The 20,067-nt window shown below is 42.3% G+C and overlaps 1 protein-coding gene across 2 annotated transcripts in view; it reads left to right on the top strand.

The window, feature by feature from the left end:
* The window catches only part of PACS1 (phosphofurin acidic cluster sorting protein 1), a 177,042-nt gene that overhangs the window by 102,991 nt on the left and 53,984 nt on the right, over positions 1-20,067 (top strand). For both annotated transcript variants that reach the window (XM_035263370.3, XM_035263371.3), the window contains exon 2: positions 15,862-15,949. In XM_035263370.3, the coding sequence (XP_035119261.1) occupies positions 15,862-15,949 (88 nt within the window). The remainder of the gene's footprint in view (positions 1-15,861; positions 15,950-20,067) is intronic.

The following is a 20,067-nucleotide window of genomic DNA, read 5'->3' on the forward strand; positions in this document are numbered from 1 at the left end:
TGAAATGTATGATAGAAAACATACATTTTGCTGGTCTGTGCAAGTAATTGCATTCAAAGTGCAAAGATAAACATACCCTGAGTAACTGAAAATTTTCTTAGAATCTTATGCTCCTCTACTTTATAGAAAGCTGCATCCTATGGCTATGGAGTAAAATATCCCTAAGGATGTTCCTTGGGTCTGTTTATTGTTTGGACTTAAATTTTTTCTCATTCTCTGGTATTCCCCCATTTGAGCAATTTCAGGATGAAACTGCCCCATTCAAACGTTTGGGGAAGAAAATTGAATTGCTTTGCTTTTTTTTTTTTTTTCTTGAGACAGGTTCTTGTTGTTACCCAGGCTGGAGTACAATTGCATGATCATAGCCTATTGCAGCCTCATCTCCCAGTCTCATGTGATCCTCTCACCTCAGCTTCCTAAATAACTGGAACTCCAGGCGCATGGGAAGGTGTGCCATCACACTGGGCTAATTTTTTTAAATGTTTTTATTTTTGGTAGAGACAAGGTCTCACTGTGTGCTTAGGCTGGTTTTGAACTCCTAAGCTCAAGCCATCCTCCTGCCTCAGCCTCCCAAAGTTCTGGGACTATAGGCATGAGGCACCACACCTGGCCTAGTTGCTTTGCTTTTTAAAAATCTGCTTTAAGGTTACTGGTTTAAAAATAATGCCTTAAGCTAGGTGTGGTGGCTCACACCTGTGATCCCAACACTTCAGAAGGCTGAGGCAAGCAGATCACTTGAGCTAGAGTTTGAGACCAGCCTGGGCAACATGGTGAAACCTCATCTCTACTAAAAATAAAAAAATTAGCTGGGTGTGGTGGCATGTACCTGTGGTCCCAGCTACTCAGGAGGCTGAGATGGGAGAATCACTTGAGCCCAGGAGATGGAGGCCGCAGTGAGCTAAGATCAGCCCACTGCACTCCAGCCTGGGTGACAGAGTGAGACCCTGTCTCAAAAATGAATAGATAAGCCCAGGCATAGTGGCTCATGCTCTTTGGGAAGCTGAGGCGGGCGGATACAAGGTTAGGAGTTTGAGATCAGCCTGGCCAGTATGGTGAAACCCCATCTCTATTAGAAATACAAAAATTAGCCGGGCGTGGTGGCATTTGCCGAGGCTGAGGCAGAAGAATTGCTTGAACCTGGGAGACAGAGGTTGCAGTGAGCCAAGATCGCGCCACTGCATTCCAGCCTGGGTAACAGAGCGAGCCTCCGTCTCGAAAATAACTAAATAAATAAGCAAGCAGATAAGTATCATGCATTAGTTCAGTGTTTCACAATCAAAATTATGCTATTTCATAATAAATAATAGGTTCAGTATCTACATATGTTTGGGTAGACAGTAAGACTGTACTGCTCAGAAATTTACTTGTTGGTGTTGTTGAAGCTTGTTGAGACTTCTACAAGTGTCTGTAAAATAGACACAATTTTAAAAATGTTTTTTGTTGTTGTTGTTTTTGAGACAAAGGCTCGCTCTGTCACCCAGACTGTAGGGCAGTGGCACAACCTCAGCTCACTGCAACCTCCACCTCCCAGGTTCAAGCAGTTCTTCTGCCTCAACCTCCCTAATAGCTGGGATTACAGGTATGCACCACCACACCCAGCTAATTTCTTGTATTTTTAGTAGAGATGAGGTTTCACTATGTTGGCCAGGCTGGTCTCAAACTCCTGTCTGAGTTTGCCTGGCTCGGCCTTCCAAAGTGCTGGGATTACAGGCATGAGCCACTGTGCCTGGCCAGAATTGTTTTTACTCTCACAAAGGAAAACCTTGTTCATTTTTTTTTTCTATTGGTTTGCTCTTTGTGTGAATAAATGCTGTTAAGGAAAGAGGCAGAGCTTATCCTTCCCATCTTATGATTAAAGGACTCACACAGAGAGGAAAATGCCTTGCTCATATGAAACAGCCATTTCTTGGTAGGACAAAAGAATAATCCAAGTCACTTGTCATATTACTTGCATTTATTTGCTCTGGTTACAAAGGGACCAGTGCAGGATAGGCGAGCCCCAAAATTGGGGGTTAGCCCAGGAAGGTTCTTTACTTTGCTCAGGAAAGAATTCAAGAGTGAGCCAGTGGTAGAAGAAAACAGCTTTATTGAGGTGCAGTGTTACAGCACTGTGACTGCTCTGCAGAGCAGGGGTAGACCCTATAGGCAGCCTCCAGAGCAGCCACTCAGTGTCAGTTCTGCAGTCGTATTTATATCCACTTTTAATTACATGCATATTAAGAGGCAGATTATTCAGAATTTTCTGGAAAAGCGGTGGTAACCTCCAGGTTGTTGCAGTGGAAAGGGGTGGTGACATCTAGGTGTTGCCATGGCAATGGTAAACTGACATACACTAGTGGGTGTGTCTTATGGAGTAGTGGTGTTGCCTGTTCTCTGTTACAGCCAGTCTTCAATCTGGTTCAGAGTAAAGTTCCACCTCCTACCTCATGACCATCATTTTGATTCGGGATCTAACTATTCAGATGTTTATTTCATCCAGATCTTTGTGTCTCCTTTCTTCCCCTTTTATCTGTTCAAATTGTGACCACTTCACTGTTTATTGATATCTTATCAGAAAGGTATTATTAGCCAGGCAGCAGTGCTGCACACCTGTAATACCAGCTACTCAGGAGGCTGAGGCAGAAGAATCACTTTGTCCTGGGAGGCAGAGGCTGCAGTAAGCCAAGATTGCGCCACTGCACTCCAGTCTGGGTGACAGAGTGAGACCCTGACTCAAAAAAAAAAAAAAGAAAGGACCTGGAGGGGGAAATGGAATATGACCATTTCTTAGTGAGCCTCTCAAGTCTGCATGAGAGTAGGTTTGAAACAGCTGTTTAATGAAAATTGAGAAACATTTTCATTAAATTATTAAAGGCTGTTTGTCCTTTATCTTACAGTCACATATAAACTAGAATTATTTAGATTTCAAAAGATTCTTGTTACTATATTTTGTTCTTTTCTCTACCCAGTTATCAAGTAGACAGCTTTATTCTTTCAGACTTAGTCTACTGAGATCTAAATAATTTCTTGAGAGAATTTGCTTATGCTCAAATATATCCTCACTGAAGCCTTAGCCCAGTTACTCAGTGATTTCCTTTTATATAATTTAGAACTTAATTATGCACCATCACCTTTCTTGGTTAATTGTTTGATATACTTAAATCCTGTCCTTTCAACTAGGTTATAAATTGCTCAAAAGCAAAGATTATGGCCATTTTTTTTCTCTTTCAGCTCCTAGCACAGAGCTAAATATAGAGAAGATGTACAGTAAAAGGCTGGTAGAGATCTTTCTGGGAACACTCTCTCAGTGGTACTCAGTCCTTCCTGCTGGTGGCAATGGGAGTGTTCTCTGCAAGGGCTCACAAGAACTCCCATGCCTATGAAGTGGAAGAGAAATGGCTCAAGGTGCAGGGAATGAGGAACAGGCGAGGAGCTCTCTTCCTAAGTAGAATAGCTAGTGCCTCACTGCTCTAATCGGAAGGAAATTGATCCCAAAGAGAGGCAAAGACAGGCTAAGCCAGTGAACTCATAAAAATAAGAGAAGTAAGGGGTGAGATCAGATCAAGAGACCAAGATTTGGTGTTTTGTTACTGTTCTATTAATGATGGTCTTAACTAGGATTTCCAAATGGAGTTTTAAAAGATGAAAAGAAATGACCTGATTGGAATATATTTTCAGAATGTCTATGTAGAGAAGAAGATTATTTTTGAGCTGAGTAACCTGGGATCCTCTTTCAAAAGTCCTTTAGACTCCAATCATCTTTGCTATATTCTGTTTTATTTTAAAGGCAGACTGTTGACTTAGAGTTCCAGCACGTTGAGCTGGAACTGACCTTCCAAAGGTGGACTGACTGGAGAACCCCAGCTGTACACTGTATTTGAAATTCCTTTGAGTAGGAACTCAGCTAGAAGTGTCCTGCCTGATCCCAAGATGAAAAAGGTAGGAGGGGAGTTACAAAGGAGTCTTCGGCCAGCTCCTACATCCCCATGCTGGACCATGGAACCTGACTTCCAGCCCACTGTAGCACAGATAGCGAGAGAGCAGAAAGTAGAGATTTGGCTCTCCTAGGGATCTTGGAGAGAACTTTGTTTCCTTCAGCTTTTGAGATATCTTCCCTGCCTTCCATAAGGATAAGACCTAGCATTTCCTGATAGGGCACTGTCCTTTAAGATGGACTTTGGGAATTATTTGGCCAGCTGGTTCTCTTAAAAGTATTAATATTTGGGGGGTTGTAACTAAAGTCCTAACTCCTTGGGAATCTGTTCCTGGTGAACATTACTTAAAGATAGGTAGGTTCACCTGCATATGTAACAGAAAACCCACAAAGAAGAGGTTTATTTCTTTCTTATTAAAAATGAAAAATATCAGCTGGGAGTAATGGCTCATACCTGTGATTCCAGCATTTTGGGAGGCCGAAGCAGGAGGATTGCTTGAGCCCAGGAGTTACAGACCAGCCTGGGCAACATAGTGAGACCCCATCGCTACAAAAAAATTTTTTTTTCTAGTTAACTGGGTGAGGTGGAATGTACCTGTAGTCTCAGCTACTTAGGAGGTTGAGATGGGAGGATTGCTTGAGCCCCAGGAGTTCAAGGCTACAGTGAGCTTTGATCATGCCATTGCACTCCAGTCTGGGTGAGAGAGCAAGACCCTGACTCTTTAAAAAAAAAATAAGCCACATCTTCCTTATGGTTTACAGAGACCTGCATGGGCAGAAGCCCTACATGGGCTCTCCTGGCCTTGCTGTTTCTCAGGCAGACTAGTGTACAGTCAGCTTCAGGCCTATGTGCTTCTCTTCAACCTAGGACTTCTCAAGGAGGCCCACCCTGCCCACCTAACTTTAGAATTACAGCTCTCCCCACCCCTGTCTGCCTCATGCTCACAATACCTAGCTCTATTTTCACACAATCTGACGTACTACATAATTTACTTAATTATTATGTTTATTGCTTATTGACTGTGTCCTTTCACTAGAATGTGAACTCAAGAACAGGACGTTTTGTTTACTGATGAATCACAGGTGACCAGAACAGCACGTGCCCCATTGTAAGGCTGACAGATAAGTGACAGAATAACGCAACAGAGCTGCAGTTCAAACTGGTGTGTATCTGACTCTATAGCCTTCATTCAGGCCCTTTTTTTTTTTTTAAATCAGTGTGCAGGTTGCATACAGTGGAGTGCGTGGGTTTTGGATATAAGCTCTGTCGGTTTCTGCTGGTGTGTAGGCCCATGATGTTGCCGTAGGTGTTATTAGTCAGCCAGAGGGCTCCCTCATGTCCCTTCCAGTCAGTGCTTCCACCTGCCTTGGCCATTGTACTGGCCCCCATCACCATGTATTGGTCTACCTGTTCTTGAACTTCACATGGATGGGAAGACAGTGGGTGGTCTTTTGGGTCTGGCTCAGTGTAGTGGTTTTGAATAATTCATGTTGTCACATGTATCAGTTCGATCTTCTTTGTATACATTTTGTTTGTCCATTCTTCACTTGGTGAGTATGTTGTTTTCAGTATGGGACTATTGTGAATGGAGCTGCTTGGAACATTTTTTTTTTTTTTGAGAAAAGGAAAGAAAAAAGGAGTGGAGAGGAAGAAAGAGGAAGAAGAAGAGGAAGAGAGAATGGAAATGTTGCTTTATTCTAAAAAATGGGTATTAATAATGGCCAATCAATATTTCATTTAAACCTATGAGTATGTGTGATGTGATATTGACAAGAATGTATATTTTGTGTATTTAAAGTGGAGAGCTCTATAAATATTTAAGTTTACTTGTTCCGGATCTGAGTTCGAGTCCTGGATATCCTTATTAATTTTCTGTCTCATTGAGTCTAAGTCTCTATGTATCTGGGTGTTAGGATCGTTAGCTCTTTTTGTTGCATTGATCCTTTTACCACTATATCTTTGTTGCTTTAAAATCTATTTTATCAGATGCAAGAACTGCAACTCCTGCTTTTTATTTATTTATTTATTTTTGCACTCCATTTGGTTGGTAAATCTTTCTCCATCCCTTTGTTTTGAGTCTTTGTGTATCCTTGCATGTGAAATGGGTCTGGATGTAGCATACCGTTGGGTTTTGGCTGTATCTTTTGATTGGGGGACTTAGTCGATTTAAATTTAGGGTTACTGCCATTTGATGTTAACTGGCTGTTTTATCCATTCGTTGATGTAAATTCTTCTTTATGTTGATGCTCTTTACTTTTTGGTATATCTTTAGAAAGGCTAATACTGGTTGTTTCTATGTGTAATGCTTCTTTCAGAAGCTCTTGTAAAGCAGGCCTGGTGGTAATAAAATCTCTGAGTACTTGCTTGTTCATAAAAGATTTTATTTTTCCTTCAGTTGTGAAGCTTAGTTTGGCTGGATATGAAATTCTGGGCTGAAAGTTCTGTTCTTTAAGGATGTTGAATATTGGCCCCCACTCTCTTCTGGCTTGTAGAGTTTCTGCTGAGAGATCTGCTGTAAGTCTAATACGCTTACCTTTGTGGGTAACCTGACCTTTCTCTCTGGCTGCCCTTAGTATTTTCTCCTTCATTTCAACCCTGGTGAATCTAACGATTATGTGCCTTGGGGTTGCTTTTCTTGAGGAATATCTTTGTGGTGGTCTCTGTATTAACCTGGGGTTGAATATTGTCCTGCTTTGCTAGGTTAGGAAAATTTTCCTGAAGAATATTTTCCAGCTTGGATTCATTCTCTCCATCGCATTCAGGTACACCTATCAAATGTAAATTAGGTCTTTTCACATAGTCCCATATTTCTTGGACACTTTGCTCATTCCTTTTTATCCTTTTTTCTCTAATCTTGTCTTCTCATTTTATTTCATTAAGTTGGTCTTCAACCTCTCATATCCTTTCTTCTGCTTGATCAATTCAAGTGTTTAAACCTGTGCATACTTCTTGGTGTTCCCTTATTGTATTCTTCAGTTTCATTAATTCACTTATATTCCTCTCTAAATTGTCTATTCTCATTAGGATTTCCTCAAACCTTTTTTCGAAGTACTTAGTTTCTTTACATTGGGCTACAACATGTTCTTTTAACTCACAGAAGTTTTTTATTATCCATCTTCTGAAGCCTGATTCTCTTAATGGGATGCACTCATTCTGCATCAAGCCTTGTTCCCTTTTGATGAGGAACTGTGATCCTCTGTAGAGGGAGAGGCATTCTGATTTTGAGTATTCTCAGCCTTTTTACGCTGGTTTCTTCCCATCATTGTAAATTTATCCACCTGTTGTCTTTGTAATTACCACCTTTCAAATTAGGTCTCTGAGTAGACGTCCAAGTTGTTAGTTCCCAGAGCGGAAATATGAGCAACCCACTGCGCCGGCCAAAACAGTGGCGTTAAGACTGATGGTGCTTTTCTGCCTGGGAATCTCCAGTCTGGCTTCCTTCTTGAGTCCATAACAGGCAACTCTGCCTTCCTGGAGCTCCAGACGTCGGTCAGAAAGGGTTTACTCTGCACCAAGAGCTGTCACGCCAAGGTGCCAGCAAAACCACTGCGCCGGCCACAAGTGTTGCGCTGGCGACCCGTGGGGCTCCTCCACTGGGAATCTTCTACTCCGTAAGCGACAAAAATTTGTCTGAAAGTGTGGCGTCCTCTCGTTCTCTGCGCTTTCACTGGGAGCTGCAATCCTGAGATGTTAGCGATCAGCCATCTTGGATCGTTCTGGAACATTATTTTTTATTTAATTTTAAAATTGACCAATAATAATTATATATATATTCATAGGTGCATAGAGATGTTTTGATACAAACAATGTATGATAAACAGAGCAGGGGAATTAGCATGCCCATCATCTCAAACACTGATCATTTCTTTGTGTTGGGAACATTCACTATCCTCCTTCTAGCTATCTATAATTAATATTATTGTTAACTAGTGATCTTAACTAACACTAGAGCCTACTCCTTATATCTAGCTGTAATTTTATACCCTTTAAGAAATCTCTCCATTTTCCTCCCTTTTCCCTGCTATTCCCAGCCTCTAGTATCCTCTATTCTACTTTTTACTTCTATGAGATTAACTTTTTTAGCTTCCGCATGTGAGTGAGAACATGCAGTGCTTTACTTTCTGTTCCCAGCTTGTTTCACTTAACATAATAGTCTCAGTTCCATCCATGTTGCTGCAAATGACAGGATCTCATTCTTTTTTATGGTTGAATAGTACTCCATGGTGTATTCACACCACATTTTTTTATCTCTTCATCTGTTGTCAGACCCCTAGGTTGATTCCATCTCTTGGCTATTGTGAATAGTGCTGCAGTAAACATGGAGGTGCTGATGTCTCCCTGATACAGTGATCTCCTTTCCTTTGAACAGATTCCCAGTAGTGGGATTGCTGGATCATGTGGTAGTTCTATCTGTAGTTTTTTGAGGGAACCTCCATGCTGTTCTCCATAGTGACCACACTATTTACTAATTACAACAGTGTTGAAGAGTTCGCTTTTCTCTGCATCCTTTCCAGCATTGGTTATTTTTTGCTTTTTGATAGTAGCCAGCCTAAATGGGGGATATGATACCTCACTGTGGCTTTGGTTTGCATTTTCCTGATGATTAGTGAGTATTTTTTTATATGTTCATTGGCCATTTGTATGTTTTCTTTTGAGATATGTCTGTTTAGATCATTGCTGATTTTTCTCTCTTATATATATGTATTTTATTGTGTTTTAGGTTTTGGGGTACATGTAAAGGATATGCAAGATTGTTGCATGGGTACACACATGGCAGTGTGATTTGCTGCCTTCCTCCCTATCACCTATATCTGACGTTTCTCCCCATGCTATCTCTCCCCAAGTCCCCACCCGCTGCTGTCCCTCCCCTAGCTCCCCATTACAGACCCCAGTGTGTGATGCTCCCCTCCCTGTGTCCATGTGTTCTCGTTGTTCAATACTTGGCTATGAGTGAGAACATGCGGTGTTTGATTTTCTGTTCTTGTGTCAGTTTTCTGAGAATGATGGTTTCCAGGTTCATCCATGTCCCTACAAAGGACACGAACTCTTCATTTTTTTATGGCTGCATAGTAGTCCATGGGGTATATGTGCCACATTTTCCCTGTCCAGTCTATCATTGATGGGCATTTGGGTTGGTTCCAAGTCTTTGCTATTGTAAACAGTGCTGCAATGAACATTCATGTGAATGTGTCCTTATAATAGAACAATTTATAATCCTTTCGATATATACCCAGTAATGGGATTGCTGGGTCAAATGGAATTTCTGTTTCTAGGTCCTTGAGGAATCGCCACACTGTCTTCCACAATGGTTGAACTAATTTACCCTCCCACCAACAGTGTAAAAGTGTTCCTATTTCTCCACATCCTCTCCAGCATCTGTTGTCTCCAGATTTTTTAATGATTGCCATTCTAACCGGCATGAGATGGTATCTCAGTGTAGTTTAGATTTGCATTTCTCTAATGACTAGTGATGATGAGCATTTTTTCATATGTTTGTTGGTCTCATATATGTCTTCTTTTGTAAAGTGTCTGTTCATATCCTTCACCCACTTTTGAATGGGCTTATTTGTTTTTTTCTTGTAAATCTGTTTTAGTTCTTTGTAGATTCTGGATATCAGCCCTTTGTCAGATGGGTAAACTGCAAAAATTTTTTCCCATTCTGTTGGTTGCTGATTCACTCTAATGACTGTTTCTTTTGCCGTGCAGAAGCCATGGAGTTTGATTAGGTCCCATTTGTCTATTTTGGCTTTTGTTGCCAATGCGTTTGGTGTTTTGGTCATGAAGTCCTTGCCTACGTCTATGTCCTGAAAGGTTTTGCCTAGATTTTCTTCTAGGGTTTTTATGGTGTTAGGTCTTATGTTTAAGTCTTTAATCCATCTGAAGTTCATTTTAGTGTAAGGTGTCAGGAAGGAGTCCAGTTTCTGCTTTCTGCACATGGCTAGCCAGTTTTACCAACACCATTTATTAAACAAGGAATCCTTTCCCCATTGCTTGTTTTTGTCAGGTTTGTCAAAGATCGAATGGTTGTAGATATGTTGTGTTGCCTCCAAGGCCTCTGTTCTGTTCCATTGGTCTATATCTCTGTTTTGGTACCAGTACCATGCTGTTTTGATTACTGTATCCTTGTAGTGTAGTTTGAAGTCAGGTAGCCTGATGCCTCCAGCTTTGTTCTTTTTGCTTAGAATGGACTTGGCTATGCAGGCTATCTTTTGGTTCCATATGAAGTTTAAGGTGTTTTTTTCCAGTTCTGGTAGCTTGATGGGGATAGCATTGAATATATAAATTACTTTGGGCAGTATGGCCATTTTCACGATATTGATTCTTCCTAACCATGAGCATGGAATGTTTGTCCATCTGTTTGTGTCCTCTCTTATTTCCTTGAGCAGTGGTTTGTAGTTCTCCTTGAAGAGGTCCTTTACATTCTTTGTTAGTTGTATTCCTAGGTATTTTATTCTCTTTGTAGCAATTGTGAATGGCAGTTTATTCTTGATTTGGCGCTCTTTAAGTCTGTTATTGGTATATAAGAATGCTTGTGATTTTGCACATTGATTTTGTATCCTGAGACTTTGCTGAAGTTGCTTATCAGTTTCAGGAGATTTTGGGCGGAGACAGTTTTTTTAATCAAGGTTTTTTATTTTGTTTTGTTTTTTTGCTGTTGAGATATTTCAGTTCCTCGTATATTCTGGATATTAATCCCCCATCAGATGAGTAGTTTGCAAATATTTTCTCTTATTTTCTTCACTCTGTAGATGTTTTCTTTGCTGTGCAGAAGCTTTGAACATTCTTTTACCTGTCTTGTCATGGTGGTGCCTTCCTTTCTCTTGGGTTCCTTTGGGAGCTGGGTATAGGAGGAGACACATATATAATCTAATCAAATACCAAATGATTTTTCTCAAGTAACTGCACCATTTTTCACTGTCACTAGCCATATGTGTAAGCTCTGGTTACCCTGGATCATCACCGGCACTTGGAATTATCAGCCTGGGTAATTTTGCTGTAAAATTATTTTCTGCTGCAGAAAAACCAATTAAAGCAGGAGTGTCATCAGGGAAGGACTCTTTCCTTCAGGCCTTGGATCCTACATTTTCACTGCAGGAGAAGCACCTGCCAGTGAAACATCGAGTAGCAAGAAACCTAGGGTGGGCAGCTAACTCAGCTTCCTAATTGCTGAGACCTTCGTTACATCTCGCCAGACACAGTCAGCATGAGTCATCCTCACAACTATATCTGGGAGTCTTTCTATCAAATGTGTGCGAATACAGGTCTATGGAGAAATTTATCTTATTTCCTTAGTGTTCTCTGTTAAGATATATGTCAAAAATATTCACTTAAAATTAAAATAACTTCTTCTAATTTGCTAATAAAATGCTTTATACGAACTTAAGTTGGTCTCTGGACTATGATAGGCCTAAGTGTGCATCATGTCTTGACTACTTCCTGTGTGACCTTGGTACGTTTCTTAACTCTTCTCAGCATCCGTATCTGTAAAATAGGCATAATACCCATCTCTTAGTATTATTGTGAAACTTAAAAGACGTAATGAAGTGCATGTCAAGCAACTAGTACATGATAGATGCTGAATGAGTGATAAACATTTCCTTGTAGTTTGAAGAATTAGAATAATTTGAGTCCCCAAGTCCCCTTGAGTCATGCTGTTAAAAACAAAAAATTCTGTTGGACTGATTGCCACAGGTTTTGAAATCAGTGTGTTATGTTGCGTTTCTATGAAAGTGTGGAATCCAGTCTTACTGTTGCTTTACCTAAGGTGCTAAATCTTTCTTGGCCATCTCGTTAGCATAAGGGAGCATAAAGCTCTGTCTTGTCTATTTATTCATCAAATATTTATTGGTCTATGATGTTTTTTTCCACCTAACATAATTCTGCCATATTATCCTACGACGTTTTATATGTTATATAAGAGCCTTCTGGGGCATAACAGAGCAAGCGGCACAGAGCATAACATGATTGTTTGCCTTTCCTGCTGGACTGTGTAGCCCACATCCTTCTACAATTCCAACAACTGGTTCAGTACCAGATGTAGAGCAAATGTTCTCTAAATGTGGGCAGTGTTGAATGAGTGAAGAATCTTAAGCAGAGGAGAAAAAACACATGTCCCTGACTGACTCCTGTGAGACTTTTATCTTGCAGTGAGTTAATCGGCAGCAACAAATCAATTTAAAGGTGGAAAATGTTTGCTGAGAAAACATAACCTATCAGAAGCATTCATGATTAGCAGTTTGTGAAAGGTGATCATACACATTGAGTTATTCTTGTTGTACCCAACTAAAACAGAACCGAGAAACCAGAGAAAGGCACTCAGGGCATTGCTCCAGAAATGGAATTCTCTGCAAGCCTGGCTGCTGAAACTGCCTGCTATAACCTGAAACCCATTTTATTGGATATCTACTGAAACGACGTGCTACAGCTCTAAGCCTAGTTTTGCCCATCACTGTCACCTATCAGAGCTTGCTAGTTTCCCAAAACCTTACTTGTGCCAATGAACTTTCTCAAAGAGCAATATGTAACATTTCTCTTTTTTATAAAACATCTAACCTTCTCTTTGTTCTTTGGACATACTGAAAACTACCCAATTGTAATTTTTTTCTTCTCAAATAAGACATTTGAATTTCAGAGATTTATTTCTATTACATTTGATTTCGACAAGCCTCAGATAAGGACGAATGTTGGGCATATTCAGTCTTTTCCATTTGCTCATCCCAGTCATGCCCCATTTCGTTTTAAGCCATCAAGGCACAAAATTCAGTTTAACAGTGTACATAGTTAACTATATAACTATATTTCTTTCTTCTTCTTCTTTTTTTTTTTTTTTTTTAATGGAGTCTCCCTCTGTCGCCCAGGCTGCAGTGCAGTGGCATGATGTCAGCTCACTGCAGCCTCCACCGCCTCTCAGGTTCAAGCAATTCTCCTGCCTCAGCCACCTACATTTCTTTCTTTCTTTTCTTTCTTTTCTTTTCTTTCTTTTCCCTTCCTTCCTTCCTTCCTTCCCTCCCTCCCTCCCTCCCTCCCTCCTTCCTTCCTTCCTTCCTTCCTTCCTTCCTTCCTTCCTTCCTTCCTTCCTTCCTTCCTTCCTTCCGTCTTTCTTTCTTTCGAGACTGGGATTTTTTAATGTTGCCCAGTCCGGCCTTGAACTACTGGGCTCAAGAAGTCCTCCTACCTCAGCCTCCTGAGTAGCTGGGACTGCAGGAGTTAACTACATTTCCGAGTAGCCATTTGTGAATGGTAATAATCCCTTTGGCATCAGCAGAACCAGAGTTCCCTGTGGGACAGCACATCTCTGCTCTGAAGGGAAGGGAGAAACAGGCGATGCTTTGGGCAGTAATTGACGGGGGGATTCTGGAGAGAGCATGAACCCAGATGTCTCCGGAGTGACAGATGTCAGGAGAGTGTTTTAGGAGATCAGAGGTGAGGATGCCCAGGTCATGGGCTGAGGATGCAGCGATGTGATGGGAAAGGGCCAGAGGGGTGGTTCACTTCCTAGTGCTGCTGTGACTAGTGGCCACAAACTTAGTGACTTCAAACAGCGCACATTTATTATCTTGCAGTTCTGTAGGTCAGAAGTCCAAAATAGGTTTCACTGGGCTACATGCAGGGTGTGGGCAGGGCTGTGCTCCTTCTGGAGGCTGCAGGGAAGGACTATTTTCTTGCCTTTTCCTGCTTCTTGAGGCTGCATATTCCTTGGCTCCTGACCCCTCCCTCCATCCTCAAGGCCAGCAGCCAGATCTCCAGCCTCTGCTTCCATAGACTTATCTCCTTTTCTGACTCTGCCATTCTGGGCTCCCTCTTTTAAAGGCTCTTATGATTATATTGGTCTAGGATAATCTCCCCATCTCGGGAACCTTAACTTAATCACATGTGCATAGTCCCTTTTGCCATGGGACTTTGCCAAGGTAACATATTCACAGGTTCTGGGGATTAGGAGATGAACATCTGGGTGGTGGAGGTTGGGTATTCAGTCCGCCACAAGGAGATTAGGGTTAGAATCCAGGTCTGTCACTTAGAAGCTAAGTGAATTTGGGCAGGTCACTGCTCCACTTGAAATGTTTTCTGTTGCACAGTTAAAACAGTGAGCCCCCAACACACATCCACACGGTCCTGTTTTTCAGGTCTAGATGAATAATATAGACAAAGAGACCTGATAAGCTTTTATAAGCTTGATTCAGACTTAAAAGAAAGCAAAGAAAGAGATTTATCTGTTTTTCTTTGTGTTAGTCAGCAGGTCTTTGAAAGTACTTGGGTGGCCACCGGGCATGGTGGCTCATGCCTATAATCCTGGCACTTTGGGAGGCCGAGGCAGGTGGATCACATCACCTGGGGTCAGGAGTTCAAGACCAGCCTGGCCAACATGGTGAAACCCCATCTCTACTAAAAATAAAACAATTAGCCGGGCGTGGTGGCAGGCGCCAGTAATCCCAGCTACCTGGGAGACTGAGGCAGCAGAATCACTGGAACCCGGGAGACAGAGGCTGGAGTGAGCCGAGATTGTACCACTGCACTCCAGCCTGGGTGACAAAGGGAGACTCCATCTCAAAAAAAAAAAAAAGTACTTGGATGAGGTTAATTCAAAACCAGAATTCAGTTCTATTGACCTGGATTTGTCCTCCTTTAAAAAGAAAACTGAATTATATTAATATTTTCACAAACTTTCAATCAGGTTTTACCTAGAAGCCATTTTAGGAAACTGAACGTAACAAATATTTGCTGAGCAACTGTACTGTGCCCAGCATTTGGGCAGACACGGTGGAGAGAGCAGTGGAGAGACAATCCCACTGCCTGCCTGCTGGAAGTTACACTCCAGTGGCAGGACAGGAATTGTGCTGGGGACACATCACAAACTTGGCAAGGCATTGGGGGAAGCCCTCCTGGCAAAAATGCATAACCCAAGGCTGAGGAGGTGTTAGCTGGCAAACTGGTGCCAACAGAAGGAACAGCAGCCTCCAAAGGCCCCGAGGCGAGAGGATGGCATCACCAGGGAACCAAAGGAAAGTCAGTGTCGGGCCTGAGCAGGGCCCCGAGGGCCATAGCACCAAGGCAAAAAGAGGCATGAAAAAGTGGCCACCCAAGTCGGAGTCTCTGGACTTATGACTCTGGTCCGCAGCAACCCTCATTGTCCCAGGAGAAGAATGTTTCAAGACTTTGACCACCCAGGCAGCCAGAGAAAGGCAGCGTCCAGCGTCTCTCTCCCACTCCTGCTGGAAGTCCAGAGTGGCCCTGCTGTGGGAAGGCCAGGGTCAAGTCAGAGCAGAGTTACTGAGACTCCACAGTGAGGGACAGTCCTATCACTTTTGAGTTGCAGGGAATTTCCAGATTTGTGGCACAGAAGATTTTCTGCGTACTTGAAGGAGTGAAATACAGCTGAAATAGAATTTGTGGCCATTTAACCATTTCCTGCCAAATGGTGTATGTTTTGTTTGTGTGGATTATCTCCTCTTGCTAAAGATTTACATCTGTACATCTGTCAGCTGTGATCAGGTGGAAAGTAGAAGAGGAACTGGGTGATTCTCTTCCCCTTGGTCTCTTCTTCCCCCTCAGAAATGGCTCCAACATATTAGGCATGGAAGACGTGTTGGCTTTGGCTTGAGATAAATGACATCCACCAGAGTTCATGGAATAATGTACCTTTTGACACTTGACTTTAGAAGCTTGGCATGGTGGCATGTGCCTGTGGTCCCAGCTACTCACAAGGCCGTACGGGGAGGATCCTTGGGCCTAGGGGTCCGGTCTGGGCAACATGGTGAGACCCATCTCTTAAAACAAAAGTATAAATATTAAGAGGGGATGCTCTTGCACTGAGAGAAGGGACCCCTGGAACTGAGGACGGCGTTCTCACATTCTTACTTCAGATAAAGTAGGTTGCCCAACCAGGTGTTCATTACTTTTTTCATAAGTTCCTTGCATGTGACAGCATCTTCCTTCTCTGTTTTTCTAGGCTATTCAGTTTGACCTTGAAGAAACTCGTCATGCTAAAAGAAATGGACAAAGATCTTAACTCAGTGGTCATTGCTGTGAAGCTGCAGGTGAGTGGGCAGTACTGTTTGTTCAGGGCCCAGGGAAGCTGGATAACCATCTTCCCACTGCTGGGGCTTCAGAAACACCACTGGGACCACCTCTGTCTTCCTCCTGTCAGCACAGCAAGGTGCACAGTGGAAAGATGACAGAGCTCACGGGACCTACTGAGCTCAGCTCTGCCTCTTGGTTAAGGCACTCAGTTTCTTCTAACCTGTCTTTGTCTGAAGAACAGAAATGGTTTACCCTACACTCATGCTAAAGTGTTTATTGTAAACTACTCCAATTACTAGGCTAGCTAGTGTTGGTTTCCATCTTACTCTCAGAATTGCTAGATGCACAGGTGTGGGAAGCACTTTGGAGGTTTTCTGTAGGGTAAAAGAAACTTAAAGATTGTTATTTCAGATTCAGCAATTTAGAGTTTACTGGGATATTTTATCTTCTATGTAAATCCCATGTATAACTCCTTACACTTCGTACTTTCAAGGGCCCCCAGATATTTCACGAACATTTGTACTCTTAAGTATTCCTGAATTTAAGGAAAAGAGAAGGGAAAAGCTGAATTATAGAAGGGCTCAGGATTTTATCTGTTGCCAGCTGATTACCAAGCAGCAGAACTGGGACCAGAAACTAAAGAGTGGGTAATTTTTATGCTCATTAAATTCCATTACCAGGACTCCCCTAACTGATCAATCCTTTCTGCTGATGACTCCCTGGAGTAGAGTGAGATTCTGCAGTGCCTCTGGAGTCACTAAATAATGACTCGAGTCTTCAGCTTAAGGATGGTTTATTTACTGAATTCTTACTCATTGAAAAATAGCAAACTGTGTGATAACTCCCTACTAACCAGAATATTTTATTAGCTAGTTCACCTATTACGCAGCGGTTTATTGTACTACATCACCTTCATTAAAATCCACTTCTATATCACTCACAGTGTGTAAATCACACATTGGGGTGCTTGGGTCTCTTTCTGGGATAAATACATTATCTTAATTTAGTTCTCAAAATCTAAAATATTGGGCCAGGTGTGGTGGCTCACACCTGTAATCCCAGCATTTGGGAGGCCAAGGCGGCAGGTACCTGAGGTCAGGAGTTCGAGACTAGCCTGGCCAACATGGTAAAACCCCGTCTCTACTAAAATACAAAAATTAGCTGAGCATGGTGATGCATACCTGTAGCTCCAGCTACTTGGGAGGCTGAGGCAGGAGAATTGCTTCATCCTGGGAGTGGGAGGTTGCAGTGAGCTGAGATCATGCCACTGCACTCCAGCCTGGGTGACAGAGCGACACTCCATCTCAAAACAACAACAACAAAAACAAAATGTTTTAATTACTTGGCTGGGCACCGTGGCTCACACCTGTAATCCCAGCACTTTGGGAGGCCAAGGCTGGAGGATCACCCGAGGTCAGGAGTTCGAGACCAGACTGACCAACATGGAGAAACCCCTTCTCTACTAAAAATACAAAATTAGCTTGGTGTGTTGGCACATACCTGTAATCTCAGCTATTCGGGAGGCTGAGGCAGGAGAATCACTTGAACTCAGGAGGCAGAGGTTGCAGTGAGCAGAGATCGTACCATTGCACTCCAGCCTGGGCAAGAAGGGCAAAACTCCATCTTAAAAAAAAAGTTGTAATTACTCATGAATTTCTGTGTGTCCCACCTTATATTTTAATTCCCCATTCATTTTATGCATAATTCCTTCCAAATCTATGAAGTGGTGTTCCCAGACACTGTGTGTTGGGAAAGCAACTGTGGGACAGTGAGGAGAACTGTTAATGTCTTGTCCTCCTCTCCCAATTTTGGTCCCCATTTCTAGGTTACAGACAGTGTTCCCATTTTCAGGACTTGTTTCCTTTGCTAAAGAATGTTGCTGTCCCGTGCTGACACCGTTGGGGTAGTTTTGAAAGTTCCCCAATACCTTTGTCATCCCTGTAGTTAAATGCTTTTGTCAAAGAAATAATTTATTTCCTGATTAAACATTTAACATTTTATATCTCTAAATTATACCAAAACTACGAATATTTTGAGTTTTTAGATTGCTCTACTTCCAAGCAGCTGAAAGTAATTACAGATGTCACCACACTCATTTATTCAGTCACTTATTTATGCATTCATATGATAAATACTTACTGAGCATCTATTATGTGCCAACCATGGTTCTAGGCACAGGAAATATAGCAGTGATCAAAACAGACAAAAATCCGTGCCTTTAGGAAGCATTGAGCAGTAATTCCCCAAAGGAGAGCTAGTTGAGTACTAATTCCCCAAAAGAGATCTGCACACCCTGAGGTCTCTAAGGCACTTTCAGGGGTACGGGAGGCCAAAACTGTTTTCATGATAATACTATGGCATTATTTGCCTTTTTAGCATGTTGACTTTTGCACTGAAGGTACAAGAGCAATGGTGGATAAAGCTGCTGGTGCCTCAGGACAAATGCCCCCAATGTCCCAGGAGTCATTATGTTGTTTACCATCTCATGAGTGAAATAAGAGGTTAAAATGGCTGGGCACAGTGGTGCACCCCTGTAGTCCCAGCTACTTGAGAGGCCGGGGCAAGAGGGTCACTTGAGCCTCGGAGCTGGCTGGAATAAGCTGTTTGTGCCAGTGCCCTCCAGCCTGGGCAACAGAGAGAGACCAATTCAAAAAAGAGAGAGAGAAAGCCAGTTTCACTTAAGAACGTTCTTAAGAAAGCAGTAAAACTTGTTAATTTATTATATCTCAACCTTGAGTCTGCATCTTTTCATACTTTGTGTGATGAGATGGGAAGTATGCACCGAGCACTTCTGCCTTGCAGCACAGTACGATGTCTGTCTCCAGGACTACTGCCTGTGCAGGTTAGAGCTACTGAGTTGTGAACTACAGTAGCTGCATTTTTCATGAAATACCATTTTTACTTGAAAGAGGGACTTTTAGACAAACAGGTTATTTAGACTCAGGTATTTGGAAAGTGTTTTCTTTAAAGCAAATAGAGTTGCCAGACACAGGGGCTCACACCTGTAATCCCAGCACTTTGGGGCCGAGGCGGACAGATTACGAGGTCAAGATATCGAGACAATCCTGGCTAATACAGTGAAACCTCGTCTTTACTAAAACTACAAAAAATTAGCTGGGCCTGGTGGCAGGCACATGTAATCCCAGCTACTTGGGAGGCTGAGACAGGAGATTCGCTTGAACCAGGGAGGCGTAGGTTGCAGTGAGCCAAGATCACACCAGTGCACTCCAGCCTGGGCAACAGAACAACCATCTCAAAAAAAAAAAAAAAAAAAAAAAAAAATGAGCAAAGTTACCCTATCAATTCAAGGCAGGCAGATGACCTGAGGTCAGGAATATGAGACCACCCTGACCAACATGGTGAAACCCTGTCTCTACTAAAAATACAAAATTAGCCAGACTTGGTGGTGCATGACTGTAATCCCAACTACTTGGGAGGGTGAGGCAGGAGAATCACTTGAACCTGGGAGGTGGAGGTTGCAGTGAGCCGAGATCACAACATTGCACTCCAGCCTAGGCAACAAGAGCAAAACTCCATCTTAATAAAATAATAACAACAACAATAATAATAACAACTATGGCTGGGCACTGTGGCTCATGCCTGTAATCCCAGCACTTTGGGAGGCCGAGGTGGGCAACTCATCTGAGGTCAGGAGTTCAAGACCAGCCTGGCCAATGTGGCAAAACCTTACGTACTAAAAATACAAAAAAAATCAGCAAGGCATGGTGGCGCGTGCCTATAATCCCAGCTACTCAGGAGGCTGAGGCAGGAGAATCACTTGAACCTAGGACGCAGAGGTTGCAGTGAGCCGAGATAGTGCCACGGCACTCTAGCCTTGGCAACAGAGGGAGACTTCATCTCAAAAAAAAGGGGGTGGGGGGGATGAAGTTAAGTGTAGAGTTTTTGTTGGTTTCCTCTTTGCTTCTTTGTTTTTTGTTTTTGCAATCACAGTTAAGTTACCATTCAGTATAAAATAATGAGTTATAAGATGTTATTTGCAAGCCTCTTGGTAACTGCAAATCAGAAACTCTACCACAGATACACAAAAAATAAAAAGCAAAGAAATTAAAACATACCATCAGAGAAAATCACTTTCACAAAACAAAAAACAAGAAGGAACGAAAGAAGAAAGATA

This window comes from Callithrix jacchus, chromosome 10, assembly GCF_049354715.1.
Source record: "Callithrix jacchus isolate 240 chromosome 10, calJac240_pri, whole genome shotgun sequence".
Classification (NCBI taxonomy): Eukaryota; Metazoa; Chordata; class Mammalia; order Primates; family Cebidae; genus Callithrix; species Callithrix jacchus.